Raw genomic sequence first — 22,030 nt, forward strand, 5'->3', positions numbered from 1 at the left:
ATTGCTATGAAACTGAACGGTGATACATTCGAAGTATTTACTTGCGTGGATGGTGTACTCGCTAAGAGTGGATCGCTCAGTGGGGAAGGTGACTTCGCTAAAGAGAAACTCTAGCATCGACTCAACCCATTTGGCTTGCTTGGTATTTAAAACAAAGTCTCGTTATGTTTTGGAAATGTATTTATTTTTGTTTTTTATGAAAATCAACTTAAACAGACTTACAAACCGGAAACCCAACTTAAACCAAAACCAAAACTGAAAATTGTCCCTACTAAGTCCTCAGGGACTTATCCTTATGTCTTATAATAGTAAAATTTTAACCCATTTGAAATCCATTGAAAACACAATAGTCAATTGTTTATATATTCCATATATTTTGCATATATTTGTTTGTTTTTTATACTTTACACAATAAAAATGATAATGCATCTCAACAAAAACAATTATTCGCGCGGTACTTATCGGATAGATTTCAAAGACAAAATTCATGCTTGCGTGTATCTTTTGCTTTTGGAATTAGTTTCCCATCTACTACTTGCTTGGTTTCATTTTGCGTTGCTCTCATTTGTCGGTTATTGGTTCTTCATTAATCGATTAGAAATAAAAATAGTCATAGTTAATTTCGACAGATCCGGATGTGGATCGAGAATTATTAGTCGCTCCTACACATATGTACATTGAATGCGGCATGCAAATTCTTTTCGTGAGTCATCAATTCATTGATGTTTTTGCGTTTGGTTAAACTTAAGTCATAATTAATTAACATACAATTTAGGTAAAAGTATTTAAAGCAACTTAAACTTAAGATTAAGAGTTCCCTCTTTCTTGTTTATTTCGCGGTCTGCTTTTGTAGAGTGTTTAAATTTAAAATCATAAATCGATCATAATTTAGTTATATTCCATTATGGGGATGAAATGTGAAGCGAGAGTCACAGTAGCAGTCACGACAACAGTAACAGTTTACGGGTGCGACTAACGAACGAGTAACGGTTTTGTAAACCTCAAAACTTTGCTACATGTGTTTTATTTTTTTACTTTTCTTGTGTGTTTTGTGATTATTATCATAATATATCGATATCGATCTCTGTGTGATGCTTTGTGATTGATCGCTTTCTACTTAGGTTAAAGTGGGGATGGGGTTCTGGAATTGGTTTGGGGTTTAGGGTTTAGGGTTTGATGATTTAGGGTTAGGGTTGTTTTGTTATTCTTGCGTTAAATATGCTTAAAGTCTTATTTTATATATTTGGTGTACTTTTTTGAGTTTTGTGTTCTGTTTTCGTTTGCTGTGTTATCGCTTTGTTTAGTTTAGTTTGTAACTGTTTGTATGTAGTATATATAATAACTTGTCCATGCGCATGCCTGCTGCAACCTGTCCGATCTCTGGTGATCTGCATCTACAGCTACATACATAAACTAAATATAATACAGTTTTTGTTTTTGTTTGGGGTTGATTTGTTTTTTTTTTTTTTTTTTTTTGGGAGAGGGCTTCGCCAACTGTCTGCTCAATTCAACTCTCCAAACGGCTCTTCGATCCGATCCCATTATCCAAAGTGTTATACACGGCACAGTGGTTACTCCTTTTCCAGCCTTTCTGCCACATCCAATCCAATAATCAAAGGCTTGCGTTGGACGCTTAGATGGGCGATATGGAGAGTGGTGCTGAAGCTGTATCGGGCATATACTCCTTGAGAAGGTCCCGCAGTCGAAGGATCTCCCTGCCAGCCGCCGATAGATCGCCTTGCAGAGAGAGTTCCCGCTCCCTAAGTCGCTTGATGTCGCGCTGACAGGTCTGTAAAAGTAATATATTAAAATTAGTACATATTTTAATGGAATAAAATAAAAAAAAAATTAAGAAATTTCGGAGGCTTAGGATGAGTTAAAGCTTTAGAATTAAGTAAAATCTAAAACCTAAACTTACAATCCTACTAAATCCAAGTATTTCATACTCAATTTTCTATTTTCTTTGCCGTAATTTTCATCTATGACAGTTTTGTTTAATAATTTTAAATATATGTAGAAATATTCATTACTTTTTTTGTTATTCAAATCTAATACTTTTCACATTAATTCAAATTTTTTAAAAGCAATTCAAGCAATTTAGTATGATTTTATACTCAATTTATATATAAACAATTTTAGCCTCAATAGTTATTAGTTTTGAGTACCCACCACATTCTGTCTGAGTAGATCCAGCTTGTCGCACTTCAACCGCGTGACCTCCTGCCGCAGGTTCTCGATCTTGACGATCGTCTCGTTGCTGGGCGAACTACCCATCATGGTGGACTGGACGCCATCCAGGCACAGCGAGCAGGCCTTGGTGGTGGCCTCCGCCGAACTCATGCTCTCCAGACCAGTATCACTGTCTATGTAGGTGGCTCCGCCATCCAAGTGGGCCATCATGGGGTCCAGATCCACGCTGTTCAGGCTGGAATCATCGCTGGTTTCCGACATGGTGGCCACGGCAACCACTCCATTTTGGGCGGCACTCACTGCCGCCGCCGCCACGCCCACTCCGGATCCATTTTGGGGCAAAAGACCGCCATTGGAGCCGTTGTTGTTGTTCGCCTGCCGGGATGTGATGTCCGGAGATGAGGAGGTGGACTCATTTGAGGATTTGGACTTGGATGATGACTTCGAGGCCGTGCGGCTGCAGGACTGTTGGCAAAATAAAAAATGTAGTTCTTGTTTTCAAGGCTTTGTAAAGCAAACACTTACATTCAGATTGGGTGTCTGCATTTCGGGATGTGCCTCCTTCTTGGCATTCAGTGTGCCCAACTTGGTGTTCACGCTAAACTTGTCCGTTTGTCCGGGTCCATGACCATTTCCGGTATCCACGCTCTGCGACCGCACCCTCATAATCAAGGCCTTCTTCACGGTGTCGATGAATCGTGAGCCGGCATTGCCGCCACCGCCACTTTCCGCTTTTGGGGTTTCGGGCGTGGGACTTCCTGCCGACGTCTGGGTAAAATCGGCACCCAGAAAATCGCGAGTCTTCTCCCGCAGCTCCTCTACCAAATTCTGCAGCAACGAGGTCCTGGTGCGCTGCTCCAACTTGGCAAACTTCTCAGCCTTGTAGCACGCATTCTCCGCATTGATCAGTTTGGTCAGGATGAACTCCTTGAACTCCTGACCCTTGCGAAAGACGGCGGGATTGGGCAGCGTGGGACCAAAGAAGGGCACATCGTCGCGGGCGGTAACGCTGACCTTGTAGCGGGTATGTGGGGTATTTGGCTCAATGGGCTGGACCACGATGAAGGCGTGCAAAAAGTGACTGGCAATCATGTCGGGCGAGAAGGGCGTGTTGGTCTCCTGGAAGACGATGGCCACAATGTCATTGCCAATGTGTCGTTTCCTCTGCAACTGCTGCGGATCGCCCTCGGTGTGGGGCAATAAAGTTGATACATGGAACATGATCTCGCGCTCCTTGAAAACCTCATAGACAGCTGTGTCGCCCGTATGACCATTCTGAATGTCCAGTCCTCCCCTGTAGCCCTTGTGATCCTTGAGCCTGATCCGCTGACCCAACACGTCCAAGAACTCATCGAAGGCTGGCGATGTCTGCTGGTTACCGAAGAGTTCCTCCTCCGTGGTCTGTCCATATCTTTGGTAGAGCACTCCAAACTTGAAATGCGAAACGAGGACATGTTCGTCGTACACGCTGATGAGTTGCGATGCCTTGGGGCACAGAACGGGCATAAAGTTCTCCACCGTTATTGAGGGATTCAATGTTTGTGCCATTTTCGCCGGACTTGGCTGCGGCAGCAGGTATGAAACCGGAATGAGCTCGTGCATCGTGCCAGTTCGCAATCTCATCAGGATTCGCATGTGCTCCTGGTTGGCAACATTTTCCGTTTTGATGGAGATTAGAATCGGGCCCAACTGCTCATCCTGTCCCACCAAATTCGAGTGCTCCCTGGCCGCATAGAATCTCCGATAGCACTTGGCCGTATCGTCCGTCTCGAACTTGGCCATCCAGGTGGTTTGCGGCAGCAGGGGATTTCCCCTGGGATCGTAGCCGCACTCATGTTCGGTGCCATCCATCCAATAGCCACCGTGCATGGGCAGCAGGATCATGGGATAGGGGGCCGACTTGGCCAGCGCCTCATCCAGCAATCTCTGTGAGGCGGGAATGGCCGAAACGATCGACGAGTTGGAGCTCACCGACGACTGTGATTGGTAGTGGTGTCCGTTGGACAGCAGCTGGACGCCACTCAACTGGGGCGAGGCGGGCGTGGAGCTGCAGGCGGAGCCCGAGACTGTGGAGCTGCTCGAGTGGTTCATCGAGTGGCGCAGTGTTGCCCGCGATCCCGAGTGCTGCAGCCCACCGTTGTGCGGATGGGCGTGGCTGTCGTGGGGCGAGTGCGGCTGTGGCACGCGCTCCTCACTCGTATTACTGCCGCGGTGGTGGCTCTGCAATAAAGAACACAACATATTAATTAGTTTCATTTGAAATTTTGTTATAGAAAAATTTTTTAACAAAGTAATGGAAGCCAGTTACAAATCCTACCCATCCCTTTCAAATTTTTATTGATTTTCAGCTTAAAAAATATAATAAATAATTTTTAATATTAATGAATGTAGTTAGAGCATTTCCAAAAAATATATCAACAATAATATATATAAATTATCGAATTGATTCTTGTTTTTCAGCTAATTATAGAATGACGTTTAAGCTTAGGCACTTCAATAATATATTTTAGTAAAAATATAGAAACAGAGTCTCAAATAAAAATCACATCTTAAGCCCATCGGATTGTTCACAGTAGTTCAGCTAAAATAAAAGCCTTAAAATACATACATTGCAGCCCAATCCTGGGCGGAAATAAATATAATTTTCCCTTGCCAATCTGTGCCAGTACGAAACTGGCTTGATTGTTCGACGGGATAGTGTGTCAGAGATCCATGTGTGGCACTCTCCGCACAACTGGGGCCCGATTATGTGTGTGGAAGGTGGGTGTTGGTGCCACAGTGGAGCCTCCCACATGCCGACGGGCGGAATTAGAGGCTCTGCAGCACGACTGCATTATAATTTCATGCAATTATCGTCAGTGAAACCCGCCCCGCCCCCTCCTCTGCCTCCTCCGTTCCGCTGCTCCATATGCAAATGTGCCGGCCTCGAGCCATGTGGATGGATTGGATAATGGCAGAGTGGTGGTGGTGGTGGTGCAGTTGGTTCGCCAGAGTGGTGCACAAACTGTCGATGCCTTTGCAATTTTGTTGGCACAAACTATTTGCCAAAGCACCAAACAAATATGGCAGTGGGTGGAAGGGGCGTGGATTACGTGATGGATTTGCAGAGAGGGAAACCCCGTTGGTTTGAATTCTTGATAACATTAAGCCAACATTTTCATTTGACATGAACGAGGCTGCCGCTCCCCATTTCCTTTTCAATTCCTGGCGCCACTCGAAGCTTTTGTCTGGTCGAAACGACCCCGCTCTTTAACCCACGACCCTCCTTTAACCCATGGCTCCTAAACAAGCAAGCATATTAAAAAGTTTTCTTTTATTTTGCAAACAGTTTTTCCATTTCTGGGATTCTTTTGTTGCACTTTAGGGCGCGCTGGCCTGCAGCCAAATGTGGCACGTACCCAAGGGGTTAGGGTTCATCGATAGTTCGTGCCATGATTTAATAGTCTGCCGGCTGCCGGCTGCCAATTGCGAACTGCAGCTGATGGCTGGAAATAATGAGCCGAAGGAAGTAGGAAAATGGTAAAAAGAACCTTACATAGGGTTACCCCCCCACTTGATAAATGGAAATAATGAGCCAAGTTAAGATGGAAAATGTAGAAAAAGAAATACAGTTTGTCAGGAACTGGGAGGTCACCACCTCTCACTTCTTTCTGCAATCGATTGAAGGTTAACCGATTCGATTATTCAAATTGGCGTTGTGTGCCATTCAAGCCGAGTTTCCAGTTAGCTGACTGCACCGCTAATGAATTGCATTGTCAGTCATTTGAGTGCATATCCAATGGATTTTGACATCCATCGCTCAAGTATGCATATGTATTTGTATCTGTTTTTGTATCGCTATCCGTATCGTGTGAACCAAACTATGGTCTAAAACGAAATATGCAAATGCAGTTTCCTACTACGATTGTAACTCCCTTTTTGCAGACAAACAAAACGAATGTGGCAATTGAGGAAAATTAATAAATTTTGTTTGTAACCCTAGTCAGTCGATGGGCGGGGAATTAAATGGAAACTGGAGCTATGGTTTAGTGGAGTGGGACTGTTGCAGATATTGCTTATAGACCCGGTCACGTCACACGCTTAGTTGGCTTCATTTGCTGAGGGCGGTTGCCCTTTTAATGTTTGCTTAAATGGGAAATGGGAAATGGGAAAACGACTGAGGGTCGGTCACCCAAACCCGAAAATAGATAGTTAGTTGGATAAAACTGTCTGCTGTGGTTGGGTCAACAAAAGAAGTCAGCGGGTAAGTGACTCATCTTAATCAGGAATATCCCTCTGTTTTCCTTTCAGTTAATTTGTCAAGATATCCACTTTGGCAATTGGTTTTGGTTTTGGTTTCTGTTTGGTTTGTTCTATGAGATCTAATTAGGAAACCATTTGTGCGGAGGCTGCCAGAGAGAAGTATTAAGCACAAGCAGACAACAACTACACAAACCGGAAAATGCCAAAGTTAAATGTAATAAAGTGGAAAGCATGACGAATGTAGAACTTGTACAAGAACAAGAAACTCGCTTCTGACAAATGATCATTCCGTTTCCCGCCGAACAATAATGACAATCATAACGCCGATGATGATGTTTATGTGCCGATTCCGAAGAACTTAAGCGGATTACATTCAGCATGAGTACGAGTACACGAGCCACAAGATGTGGAAAAGTGTTACGAGCTCAGAGCAGAAAAAAAGCAGACACAACACAGAGCACTGAGCAGAAATGAAACCAAAGTGGGGGGAGTTGAAAGAGGAACTACAACCATATGGCAACCTGAAGAGGGGCATGAATTACACAGAGAATTTAAATTGTATACTTAAAAGCAATAATATTTGTTAAGCAAACTTGATAACAATAAACCAATTTAGTTGGTAGCCTTTAACCTTAACTTAATATACATCTTTTGAGTATTTAAACTAATTTATAGTTAATTGTAATTTCTATAGCGCTCAAATTAATATTAAATGATAAACAAACTGACAGGCATTTAATTACTAAAACAATAAACCAATTCAAATGGTGTATTTTTCAATTTTAGCCTTTAATATTTTGAGTTCACCATTTTTCCCTCTGTAGAGTAGCATTATTTCGAGGTTAATGGGGTAGTGGCAAGAGATGAGGAACTTGCAACGAGTGGAAAGGGCAGCCCCTGGCAAAGTCATCTCCTGCATTGAACAACCGATTTGCATAAGGCGAAGGGCAGCGGTTCCTCGTTGGGACACCTCCATATGTGCAAAAAAAAAAATCCTGCGACGTTGCCAAAGTCAACAACGCTTCCTTGTTGTTTTTATTGTTGCTGTTCAAGTGCCGTCATTAAAAATGTGCATTTTGCATTCAACGCCCTCGTCTTTCTCACATCCTTAAAACAAAATGAAAACAAAGTATAACAAAGGCACAGGAAGCAAAAGAAAAAACAACGAAAAAAAAAAATAAAGTGGGGAAGGATGTAAATCATCAGTTGAGTCTTAAAGCCACTGCAGTGCTTTGAAAACTGTTAATTGGTATTCCTTTTTCGCCTTTTGTGAATATTTTATGCAGTTCACATTGCTCAACTCAGAAAGTGTGACACATACGAGTTTCCCCAAGTGATTGATATATGTATGTTGTCTACGCACGTGAGACAAATGGAGGGGGACCAGGAGATATATGTGTATGTATGGCGACAAATCCAAATCCCCAAGTGCAGCCCACTCCCCACATGATTTATTTCTGTCTCCGAGGGTGATTAAAAAAAAACGCAAGCCAAACTCGAGATTGAAGTGCTTAAATCAAAATCGCATAAATCACAAATGTCACAAGTCAAGAGTGAGTGTCAAACTGTGCTTGGGATATGAAAAAGGATTATAAACTGTAAAAACATAAAATAAAGCTGTAATAATTCATAAATCTCCTGTTATTTAAGCTTAGAATTTCCCGCTGTAATAAGTAAGATTATAAAGATATTTCCCCAAAAGAAATCCGGCCCTTGTAAAAAGTAATTAAACTCAATCTCAAAGAATTATCAAAGATCACAAGGTTTAATTTTCACAAAGCAGAACTTTAATAAAACCGCTACACTCTTAAAACAAAATCGCCTAATGGGTTCAGCTCCAGCTGCGACGCACTTTAGAAGCCATTGAAAGCTGATCTTTTAACTTAAAATTCTCCACACGTTTGAGTGAGTCGAGCTGGGCTCACGATTGTTATGTTTGAAACGCTTTCACAAACTTTATTAACATATACTCATAGTCTTTCTTATCGTTCTGCGTTGAGCAGAACAAAATAAGTGTTAAAATGGGTATAAAAAAAAACTTCACATATCATAAAATGAAATATAAAATTCCTAGAAGCTTAGCCACTGCAATTGGAATGAGATCATGTCGCGAGTGTATAAACGAGTGTATAAAGTGAGCTCACACACAGTTTGGGGGCGTTTTTGTTTGGCCAAATTCGCTTTGGCAACTGGTTCATTGATATTCGTGTTTTGTTCAACGATTATTGAACACCAAACACGGCCTAAATATGGCAATCATTGAGTGTTGTTGCTACAGTTTGGCGACATTTTCATTAGCGGAACAAAGCAAAAACGTAAAAATTGTATACCAGAAAGCGAAAGGCAGCCAAAAATGGTTTCAAGATTGCCGTTAATTATGCAAGCTACCACCTGATTGATTTTTAAGATCCCCTAATTAATAAAAAATCACATACATTATTTGCGGTTTAAGTGGTTAGTTTAAAAATAGATTTTTAATCGCAGTTCGGAGTTGGAAGTCGCAGTTCGAATTCAAGTTGCATGTGAACCTCTCAGTGGTGTGTGACCCAATTTGTGCGCACTGAACCCAACACCCGCTTCGAGTTGTGTGTGCAGCATAAAATTAGCTGCGACAGTTCCAAGGCAGAATCAAGAGGGCCCGAGAAGCCAAGTCCATTCCCACACGCCCACGGGAAGCAATTTTCCCCGATCTGAGGTAACTCGAAAGGTATGAGGAGCATGACTTCATGTCACGGCTTTATGAGCATCGAAAAAGATGGGGAGAGGTTGTGAGGGTTGCCGTAATAAGATATTCAGCAACTCACACAAGAAGCGAGGTGGAGTTATACTGGAAATAATAGTAGTGTCATCAAGTTAATTTTTTTGGTAATGTTAATAAGCAAGAGTTAGGTTATTCGGAAAATTAACTACTTCAAAGGTAAACAAGTAACGACCATTTATTTTAAGCTGATTTTTAGTTTTTCAGAAGCCTATTTCTGCCCATTCAAATGTTGCTGCCAGGAGCAACTAGACTTTCAAGTCTGGTAAATAATACTTTTTAATGGTACCGTTTATAAAAATTATTCGAACTTGTAAAGCATGTTAATAATAATTTTTTACGATTAAATAAACATGTTAAATATTGTTTGGTATACTATTTTCCTGGCGCTAGTTGTACAGTTTCCCCATTTATTTCGAATGGCTTTCTTGGACTTTCGTGAGATTGCCCAAGCCTCTCCCTATTTAACCCTTCTGCACATGCGCTGCGCATTGAAGCTGCTCCGTTTCCACTCGAATACCCACAAGACTTTGTGTAACTTTGCACATTTAAATTACAAACAGCTGACAAAAGTTTTGCCGCCAGACCAAGTCCAAAGTGGTTGCCCAAGCAACTCCTCTCTGCCAGTTTTTATAAAGTCTTTTCCCCCTGTTTTTATTATTTTCCTCCGCTTGGCTTGCGTTTCTCATAAAATAATTGCTCGTGTGATCGAGACTCTTTGCATTTCAACTTGAGTTACCAACTCCTCCCCGTCGAGACTTGTGTTCTTCAGTCTCACGAGAATTTCGGCAGCCAAGCGTGAAACATGGAAGAATACTACAACCTGACGATGTTCTTCGCGAACCCTTCCTAGAATCTTCTCGACTGCTATAAATTACCAAGCCCCAAAGTTGTACTCCCATTTTGGCTTTCTAGGAAGTTTTCTGCATGTTTTCGAACAGTTGTCAAAACCCCAAATAGGGTACAAGTTATAAACGTTTCCTGCCCGTAATTAGTATAAAAATGTTAGTTATCCAAGCCGTAGGTAAACTCAATTCCCTTCCGCATATCTAATATTGATTAAACAAGCCAAACTGGAACATAACTCTACAACACACAGAAACACACCCATATACATATATGGCCAACGCATTGTTTACTTGGCCAAAACAAGCGGCCAACGAGGTTAACAAATTGGACGTGCATATTGAATTATTGAGGGCAGCCTCGATTGCTTGTGGTTCAAAATGTCAACTGCAGTTGGAAAATGGTAGGAAATTGGAGAGGAGGCAGGGATTGGAGGTCCTGAACAAGTCAAGAGACCTCCACAGCCGAGAAGGGTTTCATTTGGAATGTGAAAAAGAAGGGGCTGTCAATGTGGCACAGGAAAAGTTTATATAAAAATGCTTGAAATATAATTATATTCCATGTGGTGCATTAAAAGTTTAGCAATTTGATGTTGGCTGGAATCTCTTATAACTTGTAAAATATTTGGTTTATTATTTAATTTTAAATATGACTTTTGCTAGGGCAATTAGTTTAAATAATCCAAAAAATGTGTTTCATTTTACACTTCGAATTTTTTGCACTCCTACTCTGTTGTAATTCACTCTTTGGGTTGATCCACTCTTGACTTACTTTTGGTCTATTTGTCAGCTAGTTTCTGAATGATTTATGGCAGTTGCACAAGTTAGGGGGATTTGCCATTTCTCTGCTTGATTTTTGCTCAGAAAAAAAGTTGCCTGACCACCCGCAGATGCGTTGGCGTTTTTTTGGCATCGGCAACATTCACTTTTCACATCGCATATCTGTATCTACATATGAATGTATGTATCTTTCGTTTTATTTGGGAGGGAAATACTGCCCAAAAATTGGGTCAACGCATGTCGCCAACCCGATTTAACACTCGCTCATCGTTAATCTTCATTCATTTGCATGTGCTGCATTGCATTCGTTGTTCATTATTCATTATTCAGGGGCTTACAGGCTGGCTCTCAAACTGTAAATGCATCCAATAAGTGGCAATTGCCGCAAATTGCTTCCTCAGCTGCTGATGCAGCGGCAGTTCGCTTATTTATAGCAAATCTTTTGACGCCAAGTGAGTGCCCACAAGTGCATTTCCCAACCCCTTTTTGACCCCCCTCCATCCTCGCTTATGAGTCCAATCCCATTTGCCGTCCCGTCTGCAAACATTCGTTGACTTATTTATGATCGCACACGAGACTCAGAGGCAGAGTTTTTGTTTTCCTCTTTTTCCTTTTTGGAATGAAAATTAAACAGCAGACGCCAGATGGAAATCAGCGAAAAAGGCTCATAAAACTATTCTCAGTATGCGACTCCGTTGATTGTTTACATTGAAAGAGCTCAAGCGACTTAATGGCTGACTAAGGAGTGATGGAAAAGCCTGAATCATCTGGTTTTTCACTTGCAGCATTAAGAACATGGATACGAAAATATAAAATATGCATTGGCAGATGAAAATTGAAATAAATAAAAAGTTAAAAGTTTTTTGGTTTGGCTCAATAAAAAGAAACAACTAAATAACTGCCAAGATACTAACTAAAATTCAGAAGTTTTATGTGTTTCCTGATTTATTTACCAATAATAATGGTTTATTCAAATTTAAGTTAAGAAGCCATATTTTCAATATAACTCATTCTGCCAGATTTTTCTGAACTCCCTTGATTTCTTTCTGCTCATTGCCAATTCAATCACCTGACTTTTTTGTTTTACAACGTGTCTGGAATAATTCACAAGTCGAAAACAAAACTCCAGCCACTGCAGTCTGGCATATAAATCAATAAATTAGCAGTCCATAAAATTAATAAGCCAGATAAATAACAAATCCACTGGCACAACAAAAAGTTAAGCACGCAATGCAGGTTTAAAATAAAAAGTGTGAAGAGATTGTAGCAGATACATTCCACTTTTGTAATCAATCATTGACATCCTGCAAAGTGCATTTCGGAGTTGGAGAATCATTGGCCAATTGCATGTTGGACGCCAATTAAAAAAAATTTCAAAACAGCCAATGGCTGCTAGAAAACCCAGAAAAACAAAAAAAAAAATCATTGGGGAGTCATGCAAGCGGCTAAATTGGCCGCAAAGTGAAATGCAAAGCGAAAACAAAAGCCAGGCCTCAAAAACTCAGAGTTGAGCAATGATCGGTAACAATAAGAAAACAAAAACAACGAGTAGTGACCATTGGTCAGCAGATTCGAGTGAAGCATTGGCCAAATCCAAATCCGAATCCATGTATGCAATGCATTTAACACTTTCAACACAGCCACAATCGCTTTGGTGATTCACCTGGCGTCAGGTTTTTGTTTAAGCTTTGTTTATTTATTTACTTGTTTTTTTTGGGTGCGTTACAGTTTGTCAGCCACTGTGAAACTTTCTTTTTACGAAAATATTTATGAAGAAATTCACACAGCGAGAAATACAGACAATAAAAAAAAAAGTGTGGGGGGCGGCGGGTTAACTGAACGCTCGTTGTGGGCGTGTTAACCATTTTTAGAGCCCTTTCCCAGCTCATTGCCCGGGGGCAACGGGATTTTGGTCTCTGCCTAATGAATTTATCTTTTCCTCTTTATTTTTTAACACACAACATTGCGAGCAATTTCATTTAGAAACTTTCTTTCCCAACAGCAGCAGCAGCAACATCATCATCATCAAGCAGACAAAAAACCGGAACAAAATCTTGGAATTATCTTGAGGGCATATCAACTCGGTGTGTCGCTAGCCAACGCTCTTTATTGTTATTATTATTTCATTATTATTTCTTTTTAAGTTTTTCTCAAGTTTGACACGCACGCGACGACGCTGTCCAAAACCTTGGCTAAGTCTTTGGGTTATTTGTTTCTTTCCCGTCTTAGCCGAATTTGAATTGATTTGGTTTCTTTGTTTTTGCCGGGCAAAAAAGAACCAGAAAGCAACAAGTCTGTAAAGCTGAAATTCAATTAACAAAAGCCATTAAAAAGTGACGGAAAAACAAATGAGATTTAATTATTAATTGAACTAGAGTCAAGGTTTCTCTCAGCCGAGTAATTTACATACAGAGGCATCGGAAATACATGAACATATATACATATATCTTGTGTTTATATGGCGAATGAGGCCAAGTGGGGCGATCCGTCAGATGATAATGATTTTTGGCAGCAAATCAATCTGAGGCGTGTGGACAAGAAGTGCGGGTGTCTGATGGCAGATGGAGATTTTTTGGTGGGGGAAATCCTCTTGAGAGTTGTGTAAACACAAGAACAAGGTTGTGGATTTGTTGGGGATAGCTTGGATATCGAAGAAGACCATGATATGTCATTCCACTTTAAAGTCATTAATATGCTCTCAACATTTTTTTTCGCAGTTGTAAGAGTTATTCCATATTCTCCCTTCAAAATGTATTTTTTGTTATAATACAAATTTTTTCAGGTTCTTTTATTACATTTCCCTCTTAATTAGATTAAATTGGGTATAATAAAAAACATAAACGAAATAATAAAACAATTATAAACGTTGTAAATATAATTCAGTTTTTATTGGCTGGCAGATGTTTCTTTTTCTCATTTCTATATAAGCTCATCTTCGCATGCATCAAATTAAGTTAAATATTAACACCTTTTTAATCATTACTAAGCACACACCTCCACAACGCACCTTGCCTTAGTCATCAGTTCATTGAACCAAATAAAGTTAAACCTACGGCAATGCGACAATCCCATTTGTCATTTCTGGCTGTTGGATGCCTTTGGGTTGAACCTGGTGACCAGGTCGCCCACCAATCTGCCAGATCCCTTGCCCTTTTACCATCTTTTCTGTGACAGTTTACAAGGCGTCATGACAAAAAGAACAGAAAAAAAAGCGAAGAGAAATGAACTTTTTCGCACTTGATGGCCATTAATTTCTTATGTGTTTGCTTGTTTTTTATTTTTTATTGTGGCGTGCTTTGGGTTCATATGGCTGCCTCTTTTACTGTTGTAACTGTTGTGAACTTTGACATGGATTTTGGGCTCGCGTGACCCAAGAAACGAGGATGGTACTCATAGCATTAAGTGTATTGCAAACGTCCAATAAAGCTAATGGCTAAAGCCCGAAATCTTGGTGCGCAAAAAGTAAAAAAACTTGTTTTTGAGCCGCATGAAAATGTCAAATGACTGATCCGCTTATGAGAAGCCTTGGCTATGAATATATCTCGTATCTTTTTGCATCTTTATCTGCAATGCTCGAGTGAGCTTTATCAGCTGTCTACGTTTCTTTTTTTTTACTTCTTCCATTTTTTTCAATTTCTGTGTCAGCTAATTTCCATGGCATTGTTACTGAAAAAACAACTAACAAACAGCAAATAACATTTACATGGGCACACTGAACAAACGCTTTTCACACACACACACCCATATGGTCAGATTTTCAGCTTTTCTTGCCAGCGAAAGTTGGCAATAACAATGCTTTTCCGGCATGCCAGTAGGAAAAGAGATAGCCATAGATTGACAGCTGGCAGCAGAAAGAGATGGATACACGCAAAGAAAATATTAATCTATAATAGTTAAACACTGGTGAAATTGTTATGTCCAATTTAAAAATCATTTATGTACATAGAGCATAAAAGTTTGATTTCTGTTAGTCCTAAATACACATTTGAAATGCTTTTCATAGCCAATAATTAAATTTAATTAATACTGAATTGATTATAAAAAAAGGTGTTTTGGTGTTTCATGTGCAAATATATTCACGAAAAAAAGTTTCTATGGGAGGAGTAGTAGGAACTATTACAAGGCTGTTGCGAGTGTTTTCAAAGTGTTTGGGCATAAATTAAGCCTAAGGTCGTTGCTTGGCCTGTTGGAAAACAACAGTTAGACAGCCAAACGGCACAAAAGCAGTTAAGAACACAATGCCAACACATAATTTACACATCACACATAAGAGTTAATCGCTCGTAGATCGCCTCGGAGGGACTATAAAATCCAGACGGAATCGATGGATGAAGGTGGGAAACAAAGTCTTATATCACTCCCAGTTTGTTACCAGTTCCCTGCTCTTATTCCGCTTCTTTGTTCTTCCTCATTTCTTGTTGGCATGCTAATGATCTTCGATCTCAAGTCACTTTACTTAAACACGCCCCATTCATAAATAATTTGCTGCTAATTCTTATAATTCTTGAGCAGTAATTTTACCCTTTCGCCTTCTTCCTCTGCAGCTCAATCAATGTAAACAATGTTTTCCGCTTGTCATTTTTCCTCCAAAGTTGTTGCTTTGAGGGGCACAAAAACTGAAAGTTGAGCTGGCCAAACCAGCTTACTGGTTTGGCTTTAAAAAAAACTGGCTAAACAAAGCTCGGCATTTGTTTTAAGCCAGTTCCCCCCTCATTTTTAGGTAAGCCGATAGCCAACTGCCTACTGACTCTCGAAGCTCAGGCTTGGGATCTGACTTTGGCTCGAATTAGAGGCTTTGTTTAAATCCAAACACTCACTCAATGCAACTGCAGAAGGTCTCAGCAAGTTCTATGGAAAATTCTGCCCGTCAAAGTATCAAATGATCAAAGTATACAGAAAGTAAGCCAAGGCGAATAGCTTCAAGCAGAAGAATAATGAATGTAATTCGAGTTCCTGCAACAAGTCATAAAAGTAATCAACAAGATTGTACTAGAAAATAATACTTTTAATGGTCAATATATTATTAAACAGCAAACAGTTATAGTTGCAAATTCGTAGTTTAAGTAAACCATTAAAAGTTTTTAAAAACCAGCTGTCATAAATTTAAACGGAAGATCGTAAAATTAACAAAAAAAGACTTTGGTGATTTGATTCCATAAATTACTATCGAAACATTACCAAAAAAACTTTTTGACAGCCCAAAAACCCAATTAAACTCACTCTCTTTGCCAACTTGACCCATTTCGATGATTGTTCCGCTTTGGCCAGAAACATTTTCGATAATGGCCAAAATCGGGTATGGGAATGCCTAACTGTGTAACTTTTTTCGGGTACAATTACAATTATCAACAGCTAGAAACGACATTTAATTAGACTAAGAAGGTTTTTATTTGCCTTGGCACATTATTAACCCATTAGAGGCTCATAGCGCTTAGGTCATCACAATTAGCCAAGCTATGAGAGGTGTTTGAGGGGTTTTTTTTCCCTCTGGAAATAATTTGATTACCATTGAGTGCAGAAATGACCTCAGCGTGTAATGGAAAACTCATTAAAACGGCTTTTATTTTTCTTTCGCATTATTTACCTGACTTTGCACCTGTTTTGTGCAAACGCGTGCCAAGTGAAAGGGAGAGAAAGAGAGAACGAGTGTGTGAAAGAGGGACGCCAAAGAAGTTTGACCGCAAAATATAAAATATCAAATTGGCAGCTGCCCGCCAGCAGCTGACACCTGAATTTAGGCCACCAAAAAAGGCAATAATTAATATAAGAAAAAAACCAAAGCCAATGTAGTGAAACAGAGGAAGCAGAAAATGAAAAATAAATCCATTTGGGCCGGAAGTTCGAGCGAAACTGAGAATGAAACGAAACCGCAGAAAAGCCGAAAGGCGAGCATTATGCATCCTTCCGTCTTGGTTTCCTTTAACTTCCCCGATGTCCCCTCTGCCTTTCTTCCTGTCCAGCTGTCAGGGATGATTGAGCTCACCACGTTTCCTTTACACAGTGCGAAAAAAATCAAGTTAATCTGTCAATTTTCCCACCGGTTATCTTATATTACGTAAAGTAGCAACTTTTGAAATTTTAAAAAATATTATTTTTATGTTATTATGTAATTATGAAATCAGTACCTTTTGTTCAATAAAACCAAAAACTATTTTAATGAAATAAAATTCAATTCTTAACAAAAATTCAATTCCTAACAAAATATAGAATTTTATAACAGTTTTCCCAGTGCACAAATGGACAGTCATTGGGTCTCGGCATGACGTCAACAAACTCATTTTCTGGGTCACTCCCCGGCACAGACAACAATAGTTTTATTGACATTTAAGCCCGTCGAATGGGGGGCAACCCTAAAGACAGAGTTGTCCCACTATCGTATTAATGATTGGTTATGTTTTCCCCACTATCCTTTGACTTTTTCCGCACCCCTCCTATGATGACAATGTGTGTTTATAAGCGGTATTTATTATTTTATGACAATGACGAACGAAATTGAAATAAGCCAGGGAATGAGGGGAAAGGTGGACAAGGAGGCGTGGCAGAGACACGTGTCACAATTTCCAGGACAAAAGTGGAGCAAACAAATTGCGTGCGAGCGCAATCATAAATCTCCACTTGAGGAAATTTAAAATTCATTACAGTTTGACAAGCACATACCATAGTTTACAGTTCTGCAGGTAGAGGACACAGTGGAAACCCGCTTACTGTCAACTGGCATCGCTCCGTCTCCTTCTCCTAAAGTGCTGGCCAGGCCGAGAGCATGCCATAAATTTTAAGCCAATGCCAGACATTTTTATTAATGACGCAACGCAGAATTCCAGTCTTATGCAAACAAGTGGCAAGTGGCCAAAGACTCCCAAGACTTGATTTCCTTCTGCACATTGAGAAAAAGTACTTGCCAAGACTTAGTTCAATTGCCACTTTTAAATAAAATAAGTTCGAGTCCGATATTTGAAATCAAATGATTTGAATGTATAATAACATATTAATTTAAAAGGATTCAGTTGTTTGTATGTTCATTTAAATAATTATAATTGATTGAAGTTATTTTTTTATTAAACGGTTTGAAAAAGAGGTTTCCTTCTTTAAAAAGTCTATCTCTTTGTCTTATTAGAGCTTAAGATTTTCTCTCTGTGCAACTCCTTCCCTTAGTTTTTCCTCCTATCGACTGAATTTGTTGCCTTGTCTGGTGGCAGTCGCCGTCTCAATCTCAATTGCAGTCTCTAGAACCCAACTTGCATAATTGCAAATGCAGGCAGAGACACAACAACAACAGTAACACAACGTCGAGGAAATCCACAATAACAACAAAAAGTGGACGTTGCAGTTAGCCGGGGTTACCGTTAGCCAAGCCAAGTCGAGAGTAGGAAAAACAACGAAATTACTACTGCAGTAGAAGTAGTAGCCGCCGCAAAGGCTTTTCCACCTTTTTTCCCATAATCAAAGAGTAACAAAGTTGCGTCTAATGCAATAAAATTTAAGACTCTTTTGTACAATGGCGGGGAATAGAGAAGAGATATAATCCCCCCCTTCTAGGCTTTGTGTTACTATTATAATTATTTGCCAGGCCATAAATTATGGGAACCCAAGTTGGCGGTGGACAGGGTTGCCACATCACTTAATTACCCACAGAGCTGCACATCAAATGTGCGAGTTTTTCTCGAGCACCAAAGTGCCCCCCTTTTTAGCCCCCTGCTGAAACTTCAACGGTAAGCTAATGAAACATTTTGCCAGCAACCTAAGCGGGGAGTTCATTAAACTTGTCTCATAAAAAAATCATTGTGATGATACCTTGATGATGATATCCAACGAAAGCTGCGTGAGATGAAGACATTACCATCGTGTCAGGCGATTTTGCAAAATATTGGCTGGTTTTTGTCTCAAAAGTTTGTAATATTCATCCATCAAAAATGGGATTCAAAGTCTTTCTTGATTTCAAGCCTCTAATGATAAATCATATATCACACACAGAAAAAACACTTAAGTTTATTTCTCATCTCTGTAAACCACAGTATTCGAAATGACCTTGTAGTGTTTAGCCTATCAACTTATGGCGATATTAAAATTTAATCACACTGACATGTAAATCAAGCGATTTCCCCCAGCTCCATTAATTCGCTGACTAATTAATCAACATTTGCTCGATTACTTAATTGCTGGGGGGAGAAAATGAAACTGAGATCTTTGAGAGTTGGAGAGTCTAATACCCCGAGAGCAAACAATTGCCCTAATGTGTGGGCAAACATTCTCAAAATGGTTAAAACGCAAGATGGATGGATGGCCCAAAAGTAATTTCCGTTTTGGCCAGCTCAATGGAAATGTCAACGGATGTCTGTCGCATGTAATTAAAAGTTGTCACTAGACTTGAGCTCCATTTGAGTTGTTAGTTTTCCCACACGCTGCGGATGTCGATGCGGATGCGGACACCCAAGGGTTAAAGTTATCCCTCCAATACCATTTTCATGGCTTTGCCATCGCCAAACATCTGGGGAAATTAAATCGAAAACTTGTCATCTGTGACAGAAATCGATTCTGGCTCGGAAAAGTTCTTCCACAGTTTTCAGCGCTAGTGAAAGTAAGCAAAAGTTCGGTTTTCAGGGGAAAGAAAAAGGAGAGAAGTAGAAACTCTGGGTCTTATGGCTAATTGAGCACTACACCTGTCCCAGACCAAAGCCGCCAGGTGAACGATTAGTCGCTGCCTTTGGTTTTTAAGAGTGAGCTGATAGCCTAAGCTGCTTAAGAGATTTCATGTGTGTACACAGACAGAAAAAACAGGAAATTTGTGACCATAAACGACTAACTTTTATTTTTTAATTAGGAAAGGAAAAACTACTAAGAATGTTCCCATGAAATATATAAAACCACTTCACATCCCAAAGGATAAAAGTTGTTGTCGTATTATTTAACTTTTATATTCAATTTTCAGTTATATTTCAATTTCTTTCTGTGCACTGTAAAACCTGCCTAGGCATGGCAAGAGCAGCTTAGCCCCCAACTACTATAAATCCCTTTTGTGGTAAGGGAACGTGCCACAAAATGCCATAAATGCCTCACCAATTACGTTTAGCAAATTAAAAATCTGTCGAGAAATTATGAAACCCAAACCAGACGGGTCTATTGCTTTATCATTCTCTTACTAATCGGATTTAGTTCATAATTCATGAGCGCAAAAATTGCGAAGTTCGCTGTTTTTGACCCAGCTCTTCCTGTTTTTTTTTATTTACGGGCCATTCATCATCTGTTTTTTTTTTTTTTTTGGTACCAACCTGCAAAGAAAGAAGAGGGGAAAATATTAGGTTTAGTTTTTGAAAGTGAGCAAAAAAAAATTGAAAAGGGCAGCTGGAACGCCCCTTTTCAATGTTCTGTTCAAATTTTTGTTTAGTTCTTTTTTTTCCCCCAAACGAAAATGCACTGGTAGAGGTTTTTTATTACAGCGTGGGAATGGAGTCAAAAAGAAATTGAGGCAAAAAACGGTCAGCGATTTATGCGAAATGAATCTTTGATGCGCAAACTGCTGGCGGACACTGTTTAAGCGGAGTTAGATAGGAAAACTGGGTCGCCGCAAGGATTTTTCACTTGCGCATAACTGTTACTGATTTGTAATGCAAATGAGGCGAAGTCGGTGGGTAACTAGTGCAAAAGGGATAAACATCCTTGCGCAGGCCCGAAAGGAAACATGAGGAGGTAAACGCAAAGTGCACTTCATGGGAAACAATTGCTCCGTGAAGAGGAGCAGGTGCAGCCGAGAACAAACCCTGCACCAAAAGCCAAAGGAGAAGCCAAAATAATAAGCAGACAGCTGTGTGGAGGGTATGAGATACTGCAGACAAACTCAAGTGGCGTTGCCTTACCAGAAACCCAAACAAAAAGTACAGAAAATACAGGAAAACACGGCAAAACGAATTGCCAACGGATGTGGATGTGGGATGCGTGTGCAGGACTCAAAAGTGCAGAGCGATATAGATACAAAAGTGGGTTCTGGAACGGATCTGGTCAGCTAACAGACTTCACTTCATACCTGCTGAAACCAAGGAGCAAGAATTTGTAATGGGAGTAGCGATGGGAACCACAACGGAACTCTGTTTCAGGAAGTGCAGCTAATGAGGTGGCCAAGCCCACGAACTAGGGAAATAAACTACAACCATGATTGCGATGACGGGAAAATGTTGTTTCAAGCAAAAGTTCACTGTGGAAAATGCCATTCTTTTCGTTTTAAATTAAACTTATTTGAAGCTGAACAAAAAATAATTTTAAAATGCTAATAAAGTGGTCTTTAAAAACAAAACTTTATACAAACATATTACACTTAAAACAACCCTTTTTGGGAAATGTATGAAATCCATACGCCAGCAAAAGCATGACCTAAGCCAACCCATGACCTAACCCAAGCACGAGCACGAATACAACTAAACCATTGGAAATCCCCTTGAACAAATGATGATGATCATTTGCAAACACTGCCAAATGTGCGATAAAGTGGGATTGGTAGGTAGGCAAGTAGATAGGGCAATGTAAGTGCGAGTAGATAGGGAAATGTTCGTGCTTGGACAACATGCTTCATTAGGAATGTAACATGTGTAGGCACCCATGGAGCCCCGAACCGTTCTGTTCTCCGCATTGCATTTAGAGCATTGCCAACGGATTACGCAAATGGCACCTCTGTCCCCCTGGATCCCCTTTCCCGTTTTTCAAGCCCCCCCTCCTGGGGACGCCCCTTTGGACCGCATTCAAGCCTGAAATTGTTCGCATGGCGAATGGCTCGTTGCATTTAAATATTAATAAACATGGCGTGCCAAGCTGAAAGCGCCGAATGCCGCGTCCCAAATGCGAGCACAGCTTTTTTTTCTCTTGTCGGGCATACGTGACTTCCATGAGTCAACCAATCCAAAAGCAAAAGCAAAACCAAAACCAAACCGGAGGAGTCAGCCTCCCTCTCGACTCCTTTGTAGCCCCTCCTGTAAGTGCTCTGAACTTTGGCCAAAAAACGTTGGCGAGTGAGGCAACGAAAAATATTCGCCATTGCCTCGTTTTCCCTGGAGCTGCCAAAGGCGCACCTTTTTTGCTGCTGCCGCCCATTTACCACCACATAGTGGAGCCCCCTTTAGCCACCATTCCCAAACCCATTCATTCCATTCCATTCCATTCACACAGTTCTTGTTTCGCCTCGTTTTGCGGCTTGTGGCTGGTTTCCATGTCATAAGCGAGTTGCCTACAT

General features: G+C 40.4%; 1 protein-coding gene across 10 annotated transcripts in view; it reads right to left on the reverse strand.

The window, feature by feature from the left end:
• Positions 1-1,427: 1,427 nt before the first annotated feature.
• The window catches only part of LOC128263267 (rap1 GTPase-activating protein 1), an 84,885-nt gene continuing 64,282 nt past the window's right edge, over positions 1,428-22,030 (reverse strand). For 9 of the 10 annotated variants that reach the window (XM_052998190.1, XM_052998191.1, XM_052998197.1 and 6 more), the window contains 3 exons: positions 2,716-4,410; positions 2,170-2,655; positions 1,428-1,789 (listed from right to left, as the gene is read on the reverse strand). In XM_052998190.1, coding sequence (XP_052854150.1) covers positions 1,634-1,789; positions 2,170-2,655; positions 2,716-4,410 — 2,337 coding nt within the window. In that variant the 3' untranslated portion in view covers positions 1,428-1,633. The remainder of the gene's footprint in view (positions 1,790-2,169; positions 2,656-2,715; positions 4,411-22,030) is intronic. The other variant, XM_052998200.1, reaches the window with a different exon arrangement.

Source organism: Drosophila gunungcola, unplaced genomic scaffold (genome assembly GCF_025200985.1).
Source record: "Drosophila gunungcola strain Sukarami unplaced genomic scaffold, Dgunungcola_SK_2 000001F, whole genome shotgun sequence".
NCBI lineage: Eukaryota > Metazoa > Arthropoda > Insecta > Diptera > Drosophilidae > Drosophila > Drosophila gunungcola.